This window comes from Littorina saxatilis, linkage group LG13, assembly GCF_037325665.1.
Source record: "Littorina saxatilis isolate snail1 linkage group LG13, US_GU_Lsax_2.0, whole genome shotgun sequence".
NCBI classification, from domain to species: Eukaryota; Metazoa; Mollusca; class Gastropoda; order Littorinimorpha; family Littorinidae; genus Littorina; species Littorina saxatilis.
The window spans coordinates 20,160,204-20,176,463 of record NC_090257.1 but is presented as its reverse complement, the minus strand read 5'-3'; the positions used below and the strand labels follow the sequence as shown (position 1 = coordinate 20,176,463).

Sequence of the window (16,260 nt, the reverse complement as noted above, 5' to 3'; positions counted from 1 at the left end):
GTTATAGTTAGATCATTAGAGACTCAACTTTAACGTCATCGCTGTCCAAGTAATTGTTGATCCTCTTTGTCTCTACTCAACACCGAATGGGAGGTGTTCACATTCTGTTCTCATATATTCACACACACGAAACATTTCCCGTTCCATCCAAGATAATAACAATTTCAGTCCTCCCTTTCCACAAAAAAAGAGATCTTTGATCACCTCTCATGTGTATTCTTGCTCTGTTCTCTCCGTATTCACACAGACACAAAATATCTAGTTCCATCTAAGATGATCACAAGTTTAGTCCTCCCTGTCCAGAAAACTTTCGATCATTGATCCCTTCTCCTGTGTATACAGTATAATTTTGCTTCTGTGTTCTCTCCGTATTCATACAGGGGCGGATCAGTTGCTTTGTAAGGGGGGGGGGGGGCACTTTGAATCGAAAGTGAATGTGATGGGCGCGAAGCGCCCGAATTTGCTAGGGGAGTCCGGGGGCTTGCCCCCCCGGAAATCTTTTTGCCCAAAGAAGCAAAATGGTGCCATCTGGTGCCATTTGAACTTAGAAATGGTCATAGAATCAGCATAGAAAAATCTTTTTTTTTTCTTCTTTTTTTTTCTTCTTTTTTCGGGGGGGGGGGGGGGCACGTGCCCCCTGTGCCCCCCCCCCCTCGTCCGCCCCTGATACAGACAAAACTATCTAATTCAATCCAAGGTCATCACAAGCTGAGCCTCAAGTTCCCCCTGTACAGTTCAGAAAACTTTCGATCATTGATCCCTTCTCCTGTGTATACAATATTCCTTCCTTATGTGTTCTCTCCATAAATATAGACAAACCATATCTATAGTTCCATCCAAGATGATCACAAGCTAACCCTCAAGTCCTCCCTGTCCAGCAAGCTGTTGATCATCAGTCGTCTCCCTTCAGCACTGAAGCTGTTCTCGTGCAGATACACCGTCCTCACGCTCCGAGCTTTGAAGAGGGCGCTAATGACGTCACCACAAGACTCGTCCCCTATGACGTTGCCCGTCAAGTCCAGTGTCGTAAGACTGCCACTCTTCGACGCCGCGTCGATCATTACTCTCAGCTTGACGTCATCGACACCGTCATGACATATCGTCACATCCGTCAAGGTAGAAGAATTGGTCACGAACTGAGCGAGAAGCACACAGCAGTTGATGTTCAGCGAAGGCTTGAACCCGGCCTTCCTTGCGTCAGAGCGCGTGAAGTGGCGGGCGCTGGAGAGCAGGTTGAGACACACAGTCTTCAAGACGAGCTGCCCGTGCAGCAGACACAGCTGACGGAGCACGGCCTCAAGGGTGGAGCTCAGGACGTGACAGTGCTCCAGGATGAGCGAGGAGAGGTGACGACACCCGGCCAGCTTGGCGTTGAGGCTGGTGGCGGCGTTGTCCAGGTTGCTCTTGCGGAGCTCCAGCTTGTGGAAGATGTGGGGCCAGCAGGCCAGCAGGTAGGCCACGCGGTGGTGGTAGTTGATGTGCTCCAGGCACAGGTTCTGCAGTCCTATGCTGCTCCCCGAGAACACCTGTAGGCAGAGACAATGCAGGTCATCAGTTCAATAATTCCCTTTGCTGTGTTAGCGTTTCATTCTCCAAGTCAATAGACAATGTTTGCAAATAACTCTGTGGGGTTTGTATGGATTGTGATAGGGGTACTTCTCTTGCTTTTAATGAGCCAAACTTTCCCACGTCAGTGACATTAAAGACCAGTCACCAGTGAGGGATTTGTATGGGTTGTGATAGGGGTACTTCTCTTGCTTTTAATGAGCCAAACTTTCCCACGTCAGTGACATTAAAGACCAGTCACCAGTGAGGGATTTGTATGGGTTGTGATAGGGGTACTTCTCTTGCTTTTAATGAGCCAAACTTTCCCACGTCAGTGACATTAAAGACCAGTCACCAGCGAGGGGTTTGTATGGGTTGTGATAGGGGTACTTCTCTTGCTTTTAACGAGCCAAACTTTCCCACGTCAGTGACATTAAAGACCAGTCACCAGTGAGGGGTTTGTATGGGTTGTGATAGGGGTACTTCTCTTGCTTTTAACGAGCCAAACTTTCCCACGTCAGTGACATTAAAGACCAGTCACCAGCAAGGGGTTTGTATGGGTTGTGATAGGGGTACTTCTCTTGCTTTTAATGAGCCAAACTTTTCCACGTCAGTGACATTAAAGACCAGTCACCAGCAAGGGGTTTGTATGGGTTGTGATAGGGGTACTTCTCTTGCTTTTAATGAGCCAAACTTTCCCACGTCAGTGACATTAAAGACCAGTCACCAGCGAGGGGTTTGTATGGGTTGTGATAGGGGTACTTCTCTTGCTTTTAATGAGCCAAACTTTCCCACGTCAGTGACATTAAAGACCAGTCACCAGTGAGGGGTTTGTATGGGTTGTGATAGGGGTACTTCTCTTGCTTTTAATGAGCCAAACTTTCCCACGTCAGTGACATTAAAGACCAGTCACCAGTGAGGGATTTGTATGGGTTGTGATAGGGGTACTTCTCTTGCTTTTAATGAGCCAAACTTTCCCACGTCAGTGACATTAAAGACCAGTCACCAGCGAGGGGTTTGTATGGGTTGTGATAGGGGTAATTCTCTTGCTTTTAATGAGCCAAACTTTCCCACGTCAGTGACATTAAAGACCAGTCACCAGTGAGGGGTTTGTCTGAAAAATGCGGACAAGGAGCACGTGAAGAAAGCTTGCCTAAATAAAAGCAAGAGTATTCACGCCATTTAATTTTAAGTAGCATTTTGAAATTTGTAATGACCAAATGTATTATTTTATATCTAGGCTTCCAAGCTGAAATACAATCCCATAGTCCGGACTTCGTCGATGATTGCTTGACCAAAGTTTCAAAGTGATCGAAAACTGAGGGCGTGACAATGCAGCCCCAACTTTCAATGTAAGCCGGATATGACGTCATTAATAACATTTATTAAAAAAAAAATCGTTTGGGGATATCATTTTGAACAACTGGCGTGTAACGTAAGCTTCATGAAAGTCTGCCCAGTTGTTTTCTAGGAATCGCTCATAACACACACACACACACACACATACACGCACACACACACACACACCATCACCCTCGTCTCGATTCCTGGTCTATGTTAAAACATTCAGCCAAAACTAAATGTAAAAAGCGTAAAGCGTACAATAGTGTTCAGGTTGTATCAAACACAGAAAATAAAACCACACCACTCACCTGTTTCACCCGTTTGTGCAACACAGGCGTCAAGTTCTCCGCCGAGTTCAGCGGGCCCTCTAGCGTCAGGTTCTTCACAGTCCGGTTCCCGTCGAACAACTCGCACAGGAAGTTCACCACGAAGCTGGTATCAACCACGACCCTCAGGCACACCACCAAGGTCGTCAGAGACCTCACCGTGCCCAGACCTCGCGCCAGATCCAGACCCAGAGAGGCGTTCATGAACATGCCGTCCATGTAGATCACCATGCCCTGGATGCTCAGGTCTTCGGGGGCACGTTGCAGAGCACTGACGAAGTCCTTGACGGCCTCCTGAGGACACTCGCTTGAGGACAGCTCCAGTATGGCAGGGAAGTGACCCGCCACCAACCTGAGGAGATCGTGGTTGAAGTCTGTCTCGCACAGCCAGGAGAGTACTTCTTTCTGCTCGCTCAGTCGCCCTCGTGAAAACGCCTCGGCCTGTCTGTAGGCCTTGATGAACCTGTGAACCAAACGGAACAAAACAAAATCGGTTAGAATGAAATAAGGTACACAACCGCCCTCGTGAAAACGCCTCGGCCTGTATGTAGGCCTTGGTGAACCTGTGAACCAAACGGAACAAAACAAAATCGATTAGAATGAAATAAGGTACACAACCGCCCTCGTGAAAACGCCTCGGCCTGTCTGTAGGCCTTGATGAACCTGTAAACCAAACAGAACAAAACAAAATCGATTAAAATAAAATAAGGTACACAACCGCACTCGTGAAAACGCCTCGGCCTGTCCGTAGGCCATGATGAACATACAAAAGAAACAGAACAGAACAAAATAGAGTATTATAGAATAGAATAAAGACAACAACCGCGAAAACACTGATGAACCTACACATCCAAATAGAACAAAACAAAATCGATTAGAATAACATCAAATAAGGTACACAAACTCCTTCGTCAAAGCGCCTCGGCTTGTCTGTATGCCTTGATGAACCTACACATCCAACAGAAAAGAACAAAACAGATTAGAATTAAATAGAAGAAATTACACAAACGCCCCCGTGGAAATACCTCTGCTTGTCTTGATAAACCCTACAAATCAAACAGAACAGATAAAAACAAATTAGAATAAAATGAAATAAAGTACACGAACGCCCTCGTGAAAACGCCTCGGCTTGTCTGAACTTGGAAATCCACCAGGAAAGAACTAAACAGATAAGAATAAAATGAAATAAGGTACACAAACGCCCTCGTGGAAACACGTCTGCTCGTCTTGATGAACCTATACATATCAAACAGAACAGATTAAAAAAAAAATTAAAGTACTTATTAAACCGACATTGTGAAAATGTCTCGACTTGTCAGGATGCCTGAATTAAAGCATAAAAGAATGTGAAATAGACTTGACTACACTATGCTACACTAATGTTTCATTATTTCCCAGGCAATGCAACTGTACCAAAAATTACATGAAGTATCCACTAATAAATGATACTATAGCATCAACATAAATACGACATATCAATTAAATATACGCCTATTTACCATGTTAACAGGTTCTCGTGGCACGAAAACCTTAACCATAACATAAAACACAGGTGGAAAGCAGATATGATATTGACTGCATGCCAGACGGGCGCAGTGGCGTGGTGGTAAGACGTCGGCCTCCTAATCGGAAGGTCGTGTGTTCGAATCCCGGTCGCTGCCGCCTGGTGGGTTAAGTGTGGAGATTTTTCCGATCACTCAGGTCAACTTATGTGCAGACCTGCTAGTGACTTAACCCCCTTCGTGTGTACACGCAAGCACAAGACCAAGTGCGCACGGAAAAGATCCTGTAATCCATGTCAGAGTTCGGTGGGCTATGGAAACACGAAAATACCCAGCATGCCTACTCAACAAAAGCGGAGTGAAGCTGACTATGCTCTCAGAGTATAGTGTGGGGAACCCAAATGGGCAAACGAGCTCACATGTAACCAGACAATTCTGGAACGCTGAAGAAGAAGAAGAAGAAGACTGCATGCCGAATTCTGTACACGTAGCGTAATCAGTGGAACGAACACACAAGGTGTGAACAGCGCGAGTTTAGGTTCAAGGACTCCATTCACGGGTTAATGTGTTTCTGATGAATTACAGGCACTTGCCTTCTCGGGTAAACAGCTAAGCTAATTATCTCAGATCTGTGCAGCCTTTAACATGGGATAAGACCATCCCTCCACTTGGACACGTGCCAAAACTCAACACTCTAACTGCTTGCTGTGGTGAGCAAACATTTTTAATGAGTTAATTTCGAAACAAAATGTATTCATAGAAACAGAGAGAGAGAGAGAGCCCCCAGGGAGTTCTTTATTGATGTAGGGAGATAGTTTTATCCCGTGTGAAAGACTGGCAAAATCTCCACCATTTCATTCTGCTGAACACCCCTCCATACCTCACCCCCCCCACACACACAAACCTTTTAGGCACCACAACCAGCATTGACTCAGAAACACTCGCACCATGTCTAGCTTGAAACACACATACACACACACACATACACACACACACACACGCACGCACACACACACACACACACACACACACACACACACACACACACACACACACATCCGCTACTCCCCCCACCCCAGCTGCCCCCACACACCCCACCCACCAAACCCCCTTCCACCCCCACTGCCCCCCCCCCCCCCACACACACACCTTTTAGGCTCCACAGCCAGCAGTCTCTCGAGCAAGACTTGCACCATGTCCAGGCGGTCAAGCTTGACGAAGTGACGGATGCAGAACTTGACCACTGAGTGGAACTGGCGCTTGTGGACCAGGTTGTCCAGGAAGTGGTCCGAGTCCCGGTCAGACAGCAGGTAGCGGCATACCCTCTTGGAGGCCAGGTAATCTCGGATGCAGCGGCTGGTGAACGACACCACGGGACTACCTGGCAACGACAGGTGAGCAGATTTAGAGGAGAACAGGTGAGAGAACATTGGAAGCTATTATTACTTTTACCAATTTGAGTCCCAAATGTTCTGACAAATGTAGAAATACCAATTATTTACCATTCTTGTGCCCCATATGCCTAATCATTGACAAATCAGGGGTGGTTGTAGGTGACCCGCTCAATATTATAACGGTCAGGACGAGACCCTTTTTGTTTATCATCCTAAAACCAACACAGACAAACTTAAATGTTGAATTAAACATATAACATGATGACTTATTCCAAGGAACGATACTTTAAACAAAATTAACAATGAAATAATTTACACTGTTAAAATACGTGAAAGCCAACTTTTTGGGTGTGTGAGTGTGCATGAACAGAATGACAATGCAACACAGACCTTCTCAGAATGCCATGCTGTGCTCAGCTCGAGGGAACATTAATTTTTCGTAGTCAAAGTTCTGAAGAATCAAATGAAATTGCGTAACTCGGTTTACTTCAGATGTAGTTTTACGCTATTTCCTCACTGTCTGATGTTGATTCTGTATCTGTCCCTTTCTCTAGGAAAAGAAAATGCCAAACGAAAGGCCTGTTTAGTCAGGTGAGGGATTTTCGTGGGAGAACCCGCTTTTCAGATGTTAATACACATGAGGTCAGATGATCGAGCGATCGGCTCCATGAGGTCGCGTGAGTGAGGTCACAACTCTCGGTTTAACCCCGTCTTCATTTTGGCAATTTCGTCCAAAGTATTCACAGGGTCGTTTCAATAATTATTTTGGTTAACATAAGCCGGTATAAAGAAACCGTTATTTCTAATATTCTGACTGATAACAGATATTTTTTGAAAATTATATCAACATTCGCCTAACGGCTCATGCTGATATTCATTTCCGCGACATATCTGTTCCCCCCCGCGGGTTAGGGGGAAGAATTTACCCGATGCTCCCCAGCATGTCGTAAGAGGCGACTAACGGATTCTGTTTCTCCTTTTACCCTTGTTAAGTGTTTCTTGTATAGAATATAGTCAATGTTTGTAAAGATTTTAATCCAGCAGTATGTAAGAAACGTTAAGTCCTTTGTACTGGAAACTTGCATTCTCCCAGTAAGGTAATATATTGTACTACGTTGCAAGCCCCTGGAGCAAATTTTTGATTAGTGCTTTTGTGAACAAGAAACAATTAACAAGTGGCTCTATCCCACCCCCCACCCCCCCCCCCCCCTTTCCCCGTCGCGATATAACCTTGAACGGTTGAAAACGACGTTAAACACCAAAGAAAGACAAAGAAAGAAAGAAAGACATATCTGTTATCACTTGCTAAGGCTCAGCATAATTATTAGAAATAACTGATAATAGCATGCAGGCATGCATGCCCTTACCTTGCTTAGCGATGTCGTGCACTTCATGGAGGATCCTGCAGTCGCACAGATGCTTGGTCCAGAAGTGGGTGGGAAACTTGTACTTGCAGAAGTAGTTGGTGTTGGTCTCCAGACACTCGAAGGCAACAGTCTCACAGATACTCATCAAGGACGTCGGAGAGACAACCGGAGAATGAGGACCAGACCCCAAACCCACAGGATAGCTGTCTCCCACCATGGCAGAGCTCACGATCTCTTCGATAAAGTCGAACTGAGTCTCAGGCTTGTTCTTGGGCTTGAGTTGTTTTAGATAGGTTGCCAGTAGAGACTGGGTCAGGGGGTTCCTTAGCAGCTCCTGCGTAGAGTCCAAAGCCTTAGGGATGCTCGCTCTCTCCGCCATCTCCGCGGAGATCTTCTTGAGCCTGGAGATGACCAGCTTGGTGCTGTAGTCGGGGTGAAGGCCGTAGCAGTAGAAGAGCGAGTCAATGTTCTTCTTTGACACGCGGCCTGGAGTCATACACACCAGAATCTTGCCGAACCCGTTGTGTTCTCGCAGCGTCTCTTCAATCAGCTGCTGCCACGTGTCGGAGGCGTCCACGTTGTCGAAGATGACGCAGACCTCGCACTGGTTCCGGGATAGCCATTCGTACACCTTGTCCAGGAACACGCGCCCGTCGTTCGGGGAGACGAGCTCCAGAAGAGAGCAGGCCATGACGTGCACGTGCCTCTTGTGACCCGCCGGACACTTGGCCAGAAAGTCCGACACGCACAGCCGGACACAGTCTAGGTAGATGACCACCTTGAAGGTGCTGATGTCGTCCAGGCGTGGACTCTTAGAGGCGTTGAGGAGGGGCTTGATGCGGGGTTGGGCCCAGTGCTGGAGAAGTGTGTAGCAGAGAAAGGTCTTGCCTGTGCCCAGGTCCCCTTCCACCAGAACACGCCTGCATCCTGCGCGCCCTCTCTGAGAAATATCTTCTGGTGTTGCGCTCTCCAATCTGAAAAACAGCACGATGCCAGTTGCTTTAAACAAAATGTTATAATATATTCACATACACACATGTGTGGCGCTCTCCAATCTGAAAAACAGCACGGTAACAACAAACAAAACCAAAATGTTATAATAAATTCATATACACACGTACACATGTGTGGCGCTCTCTAGTCTGAAAAACAGCACGGTAACAACAAACAAAAACAGAATGTTATAATATATTCATATACACACATGTGTGGCGCTTTCTAGTCTGAAAAACAGCACGATACCAACAAACAAAAACAAAATGTTTTATATTCATATACACACATGTGTGGCGCGCTCCAGTCTGAAAAATAGCACGATACCAGTTGCTTTAAACAAAATATTATTATGTATTCAAATACACACGTGTGACAATACAGTAACATGCTTACAAAGGAGCACTACAGGTTTAAAACTTGCAATAAGATGCCATTTGAGAACAAAAGCGATCAATTTTATTCAAGAATCTTTTTACCCCCAAAAACTAAGCTTTCACATACCATTTTCAGAATTTGTGAGCACTTCTAGCAGGTCGCGACCTGAGCATTGTCTATCGGCAAACAACAGTTTCATAGCATTTTGTTTTAAGAACGACCAGATATAAATCAACGCTTTATATAAACAGGCAGTCTATATTCTTAGTCAAACCCCATCGCATAAAAGGATTTACATTTGTTTAACTCTGTCAGCCAAATCTATTATAAATAACAGATACTCAGGCATGAACATACCTTGTATATTAAACTAAACAAGTCTTATCCGAGACCTAAGGTTAAGATTAAAAGTAGGACATTATTCGCCACCATAAATTGCAGCCTACTTGACGTAAAGTCTAGACTAAACGTACAACCACAACAAATAATCGACACAATTATCTTAAGACGTTTCCTTCTGCGACAAATGCAAATCCTGGACACCTGCATCCACTTACATAATGCAGGGAATGTGTATTTACTGCCTCTACAGCTGCTTTGGGGCCTACAGAACGATGACTTGCAATGTTCGCAATCCATGTATTAAGGCAGACACAGACATAAACAGACAGACAGACAGACAGACAGACAAAAAGACGGACAGATGGAAGGGCGGACCACCCGGCCGACCGACCGACCCACAGACAAACATACACACACAGAGAGACAGACAAACGGACAGACAGACAGACAGACAGACAGACAGACAGACAGACAGACAGATTAAGAGAGGAGAGAGAGAGAGAGAGCGAGAGAAACAGACAGAGAGAGACAGACAGACAGAGAGAGATAGATAGACAGACAGACAGACAGACAGATAGAGACTGAGACAGACAGAGACAGACAGACAGACAGTCAGAAATACATAAAGAGAGAGGGGTAGGGTTATGGGGGTGAGTGGTTGTTAGTAAATTCTCTGTACCAAATATGCGCTTCCTTGTTCAGATAAGAGTTAACGCTGGGGTGGCCAAGCTAGTCACGCCCTCATGCAAATTAATCGTCCTTATACATTATTTCATTCTTAAAATAACAGTCTGATTTTATGACCTTTCCATACCATCAAAACCGCAACACGGTGGCCTAGTGGTAAGGCGTCCGCCCCGTGATCGGGAGGTCGTGGGTTCGAACCCCGGCCGGGTCATACCTAAGACTTTAAAATTGGCAATCTAGTGGCTGCTCCGCCTGGCGTCTGGCATTATGGGGTTAGTGCTAGGACTGGTTGGTCCGGTGTCAGAATAATGTGACTGGGTGAGACATGAAGCCTGTGCTGCCACTTCTGTCTTGTGTGTGGCGCACGTTAAATGTCAAAGCAGCACCGCCCTGATATCACCCTTCGTGGTGGACTGGGCGTTAAGCAAACAAACAAACATACCATCAAAGCCACATGTAACGTCAGCAAAGTAGCGTCAAAGCGTTCAAGACTCACGTATGGAAGTAAACGTCAATCAACCAATTCCATACCTTCCGTGGAGCTAACATAACTGTTGAACTGCGGAGATACCAATTTGGCGGCCTCGAGCTATATTGTCTGTGTTTGCGGAATTCCTTAATCAAACTCAAAAACGTCTTAATGTCAATGATCCGTATGTATCTATTCTACATACAACATCGTATCAATATAAATTTCACTGTTAAGAACGCCAGAAATTAGGAGATAAAATCTTACAGAATTTGTAAATCGTGGCGTAGGAATGTGGCACGTCCCAAATCAGGCTCTTCACGAATCTGTAGATATCATCCTTAGGTAAGGATAACGATAAGGATAAGATATCATTAAGTCATGAATGGTTAGCCTCATTGAAATTCACGTAGCTAATTCTCACTGGGGAAAGCGAACTGCCATACCGTACGTCGCTACTCTACCCTTCTTTTTGTCCAGCATGCGTGGATTCATGTTTCCGAACCCTAAAACTGACTTCCGCTGTGAACTTGGGATCTTTATCGTGCGCATGCCGCGTGTACACGGGAGTGTTCGCACACTGAGGAGAGTCTGCACAAAGTTGACCGTCTGGGAAATAATAATAATAATGATGATAATACTAATGAGAGCTTTATAGCGCGAACCACAGTGAACTGTGCTCTCCGCGCTTTACATATTACCTATGAATAAAAACCATACTATTCAAACATCAAATACATATATACATTCTGACAAAAAGAACGTAACAATAAACTTACAGTAAATCCCTCGCCGAACGTGGGGATCGAACCCACGCCGATAACGACGCACAGGTTTCAAGCCAACGCTGCCCCTAGAACAGCACCTTTAAACAATGTCAATGAACTCACCTTGATATCGGGGCGTAGGCCGGGGCGTCGCAATGGTGCAAGTCATCCCGCACCTGGAAATGTGGCACGCGCTTTAGCTGATAAAACGGCTCCCTTAGCGGAAGTTGACGCTCCAGATAGCAGGACAAGGAAGTGACGTCACTGTAATGGCGGCAGTACAGCGCCTGCAGAGCGCCGCGTAAAGAGTCTTCCATGAGGTCAGTATGGTGCAGATTGTATCGCAGCTTTCTTGTCGATGGTGATTGTTTCTGACGTTTGACATTCAAATGACGTTGTCTATTATATGCGCCTATTTTGTCAAGCTTTGAAGTCGAAGGAAATCACACCAAATTCTGTTTTTGTTTTTAATCCAAACACTTGGGACTTTGGGTGTGTGAGAGAGGGAGGGATGACCGATTTGTCTTTGCTGGGGGTATGCAGTGCCTTGGGTGGTTGACGACTGCACCAAAGGCATTGCACTTCTACTTAATTTCCCCGAGACATGAGAATAACTTCGCGCTAAAAGTAAAAACTGTTCCGTAGACCAAACAAGTGTCCCACAATCACCACGCCTGTCTTGGGGGGAAATAAACACACAGCACACAGTATGTATTTATATAATTTAGAAATGTATTGAATATGGGCTATGTAATTGTACGTGTTATTGTGCTTTCTGGCTGTTGTTTTTGTTCTTTTATTTTTTAAGATGCATATAGCAAAGTCGTGTATGTCTAATGTTATTTGATGTTGATGTCTGATGTTGTTGTCATGTTATATATGTACCAAAAAGAAATAAAACCATGTTGAAAAAAACAGAAGAAAAAAACAGAAAAAAACACACTGCAAACCAGCTACAATCTGCAGTGCGTGTACTGTCCTGCTGAAGTTACATAGGTGAGCGCCGTGCCTAAAACAGACGCTGAGAGTATCTGCTGGCTGAACTGGCGCATTCCACGCTGTCAAATAGCAGCAAATCGTTTTGCCAAGAAGTATTACAAAGAAGTTGCTAAAAGCTTCATCACAAGTCAAGATGTGCAAACTTCACGATTTATAAAGTGTGTCACTTTAGTGACAGGCATAACGAACTGTCAAGGAAAGCTGGATTGTTTTCAAAAGCGTGCTATTTTGGGAGGCGCTCTTTTGCACTCACATTTCTTCTACTTCTTCTTCTTCTTCTTTTTTCGTTTGCACAGGCTCAAATTGTTTCAGTATAATCTAAACAGGCAAGGGTGAATCCTTGCCGCTTTCAGGGAAACAGGTGGTCTTACAATCCTCGAAGAAGAGCGTGCATGATAATGGTTAGACGGAAATCGTTGTGTTCTGTTTCTGGTCGATCCCGATGCAGAAAGATTCAGCAGACTCTTTCACTCGGAATCAAGGATAAACACAATAAATCTCTCCTGGTTTCTGGCACGAAGTGTTTGGCAAAGATGGAGTCTGTCTTCCGAATTGGTTTACAGGCAGGTGTTTCCAGGCCTATGGTAAGGCCCCGTTTAAACTGAACAGCCGGACAAGTTGCTAGCCTAGATAAATTGCAGAATGTGACGTGGCTGGAGCGCACAGGTGCATGCCATGTCAAGACGTTCTCATTCTGTCTGGAAAGATGTGGTACCCATTCTGAAACAAAAGGAAGAAGAAAGAGCGTTGGTTATAAACCTTAAGACTGTTTGTTGCGACCAAAGAGTACTGTACTCACGTATTGACGAAGACCACGAAGTCACAATTCTCTACAGATGCGACCCAAGTTGTTTGTGTGTATGTGGTCATTTGATTTCTCGCTCTCACGCACAGTCAACATTGTTCTTCTGTTTGGGTTTTCTTGTTTGCGTCTTATTTGTTCAATTCCAATCACCTGAATATTTTCTTCTTATATTCCGATTTATTTTAATCTGTTGTTTTCAATGAAGTCTTTATTTTTTTATTTTTTTTATTTTTTTACTCCTTCTTCCGTGGAAGGGGTAGGGGGAGGGGTAGGGGTGGAGGGGTTAGAGGAAGATGGAGGAGAAGAAAGATGATCTGTCGTCCGGCCGCAACACAATCTCGAATTGTAAGTTATCACACCAAAGCGTTATCTCCTAAAAACGTGTGTATATTTTCCTTTATTGAGCCTGCGGACACGCAAAACCATATGAGCGTACTGGTTGAATTCAGTAATTGCTCATGTACACTAATTGACTAAAAACTAAGAAAAGGGCGAAACCAACCTCGGTAATGTCAAATGTTCAGTCTATAGACGAGTTAAAGTTAAGAACTGGAAGTATCCGTACTTCTTAGCTATATCGCACACTACTCTGGTTCCAAAGAAAGTTCCAGCGATAGATAGCCTAGAACTCTTTCACTAAGCAATAACTTTACACAACATCGAACGTTCAAAAAACACAGAGAATGTCGGCTAAAAGCTCAGTCAAGAACAATGTTCCTCTCAAAATAACCCCCTCCCCACCGCCCCCTATTACCCCCCCCCCCCTCCCCTCACTCTCCCACCCCCACATCCTCTGCTCTTTCAGGAATAGTGTTGACAGGGAATTGGGTGTTCACATGTTACGGCACAGGTAGAGTAGTCAGAACATTGGTTCTCTGCCAGACCCGCAGGAGGATTTTTGTCTTTTCACTCTAGCAAATAGTGCAAATCGGTTCTCTCACTTCGAGTTGTTTTCAATGCAATAAGTCAGCAGCTTGCAAGTTGTTGCCAGAAGGGTTCTCACGCTAGCGAAGAATTCAAAACAGAATTCTCACTTTGAGTTATTTCCAACGCACCATCGTTTGGGGTCAAATTCAGTACGTCAAAATCGGGTGTTCCCATGTTACAGCACATGTAGTCAGAAAATTGGTTCTCTGCCAGACTAGCGCATATAGCAGGCTTAAGTTGGGAGGATTTGTTTTACTCTAGCGATGAGAGAAAATCGTTTATCTCACTTTGAGTTGTTTTTAATGCGATCGCCGAACGGGTCTAACTATATATGCACGAAATGGGTGTTTTCTGGTTGCAAAGTGAGTAAAGTGGATTGGTTCTCTGCCAGAATCGCAGATTTACGCAAGGAAGATTATCACTCGAGCAAAGAGAGCACTTTAAGTTGTTTTCCATACAACAGAAGAATTCCGGATATAATGTTGTCGTTTTTTACATTTAGTCAAGTTTTGACTAAATGTTTTAACATAGAGGGGGAATCGAGACGAGGGTCGTGGTGTATGTGTGTGTGTGTGTGTGTGTGTGTGTGTGTGTGTCTGTCTGTCTGTCCGTGTCTGTGTGTAGAGCGATTCAGACCAAACTACTAGACCGATCTTTATGAAATTTGACATGAGAGTTCCTGAGAATGATATCCCCGGACGTTGTTTTTCTTTTTTTCGATAAATACTTTTGATGACGTCATATCCGGCTTTTTGTAAAAGTTGAGGCGGCACTGTCACACCCTCATTTTTCAATCAAATTGATTGAACTTTTTGTAAAGCAATCTTCGACAAAGGTCGGACTTTGGTATTAAATTTCAGCTTGGTGGCTTAAAAATTAATTAATGACTTTGGTCATTAAAAATCTGAAAATTGTAATATTTTTTTTAAAAATAAAACGATCCAAATTTACGTTCATCTTATTCTACATCATTTCCTGATTCCAAAAACATATAAATATGTTATAATTGGATTACAAACAAGCTCTGAAAATTAAAAATATAAAAATTATGATCAAAATAAAATTTCCGAAATCGATTTAAAAACAATTTCTTCTTATTCCTTGTCGATTCCTGATTCCAAAAACATATAGATATGATATGTTTGGATTAAAAACACGCTCAGAAAGTTCAAACGAAGAGAGGTACAGAAAAGCGTGCTATATGAAACCACTACCGCGCTGAACAGGCTCGTCAGTTTCACTCCGTTTTGCACAAGCGGCGAACTACGGTCATTGTGAAAAAATGCAGTGCGTTCAGTTTCATTCTGTGCGTTCCACAGCTTGACTACATGTAGTAATTTCGCCTTACGCGACTTGTTTTCTGGGTTGGGGAAGAGTGAATACCCTTGCTTTTAGTGAGACAAACAGTCCACACGTGCTGTGTAATTTTCCCTCATGACATTACAGGCCAGTCACTAGCGAGGGTGTGTGTCTGAAACACGTGGGCAGGAGCACGTGTGGATTGTTTGTCTCACTCTTGCAAAACCCACACAAACCCGACAGAGTTATTTCCGAACATCGCCTTGTCGGGATTTGGCGTTCCCTTGTTATCTATATCTATATACGGCTTGTGTCTGTCTGTCTGTCTGTGTGTTCACGATTCACGGCCAAAGTTCTCGATGGATCTGCTTCAAATTTGGTGGGAATATTCAGGTAGACCCCGGACACAATCGTGGACAATTTTGAACACGTGCGTGCTCTCAGCGCGCAGCGCTGAACCGATTTTGGTTTTTCTGTACATCCATTCCCAGTAACTTTTCCTTATCTTCTCCAGTGTTTTGCGCGTTTATCTCCCTTCCTTTGTACGGTGCGCCGGCAAAGCCGGCGTACACCCGGCAAAGCCGGGTCCCCGGCGAAGCCGGGTATTCGGCTCTACTTCTTCCCGGCGAAACCGTACCCGGCGAAGCGGGTATTCATCTATACTGTTCAAAAAAAGAAACGCATAGTTGCTACTTGCCAAATTTGTTTATTTTTCGAAAAAAATTAACAGAAAATCCAATATTTAGATTATTTGTTTGAAATTTGGTATGGACACAGTTGAATGCACACACAGATCATTTGCATCTTCAAATCAATCAGTCAATCAATACGATTGGGTGCCGAGGCTGTCAAGTCAGTAGGGGGTGTGACTGCCTTGAGCAGCAACAACTGCCCGGCACCTTCTGGGCATGGACTGGATCAGATGCCGGATATCTTGCTGTGGGATGGTGTCCCACTCCTCCTGAAGTGCCTGCAATAGATCGCGGTGATTTGCCGGCGCTTCTTCTCGCCTGCGCACACGTCTGTCCAATTCATCCCAGAGGTGTTCTATCGGGTTCATGTCTGGCGACATGGATGGCCAGGGAAGCACCTGGACATGGTGGTCGGTGAGGAACT

General features: G+C 44.6%; 1 protein-coding gene across 1 annotated transcript; it reads right to left on the bottom strand.

The window, feature by feature from the left end:
* Nucleotides 1-672: 672 nt before the first annotated feature.
* Nucleotides 673-12,826, bottom strand: LOC138983843 (uncharacterized). The gene is made up of 5 exons (XM_070357184.1): nucleotides 11,238-12,826; nucleotides 7,479-8,452; nucleotides 5,867-6,098; nucleotides 3,198-3,678; nucleotides 673-1,526 (listed from the first exon to the last, which is right to left on the bottom strand). The coding sequence occupies exons 1-5, from the start codon at nucleotides 11,429-11,431 to the stop codon at nucleotides 846-848; spliced, it is 2,562 nt and encodes an 853-aa protein (XP_070213285.1). The 5' UTR covers nucleotides 11,432-12,826; the 3' UTR covers nucleotides 673-845.
* Between the last annotated feature and the right edge of the window lie 3,434 nt (nucleotides 12,827-16,260).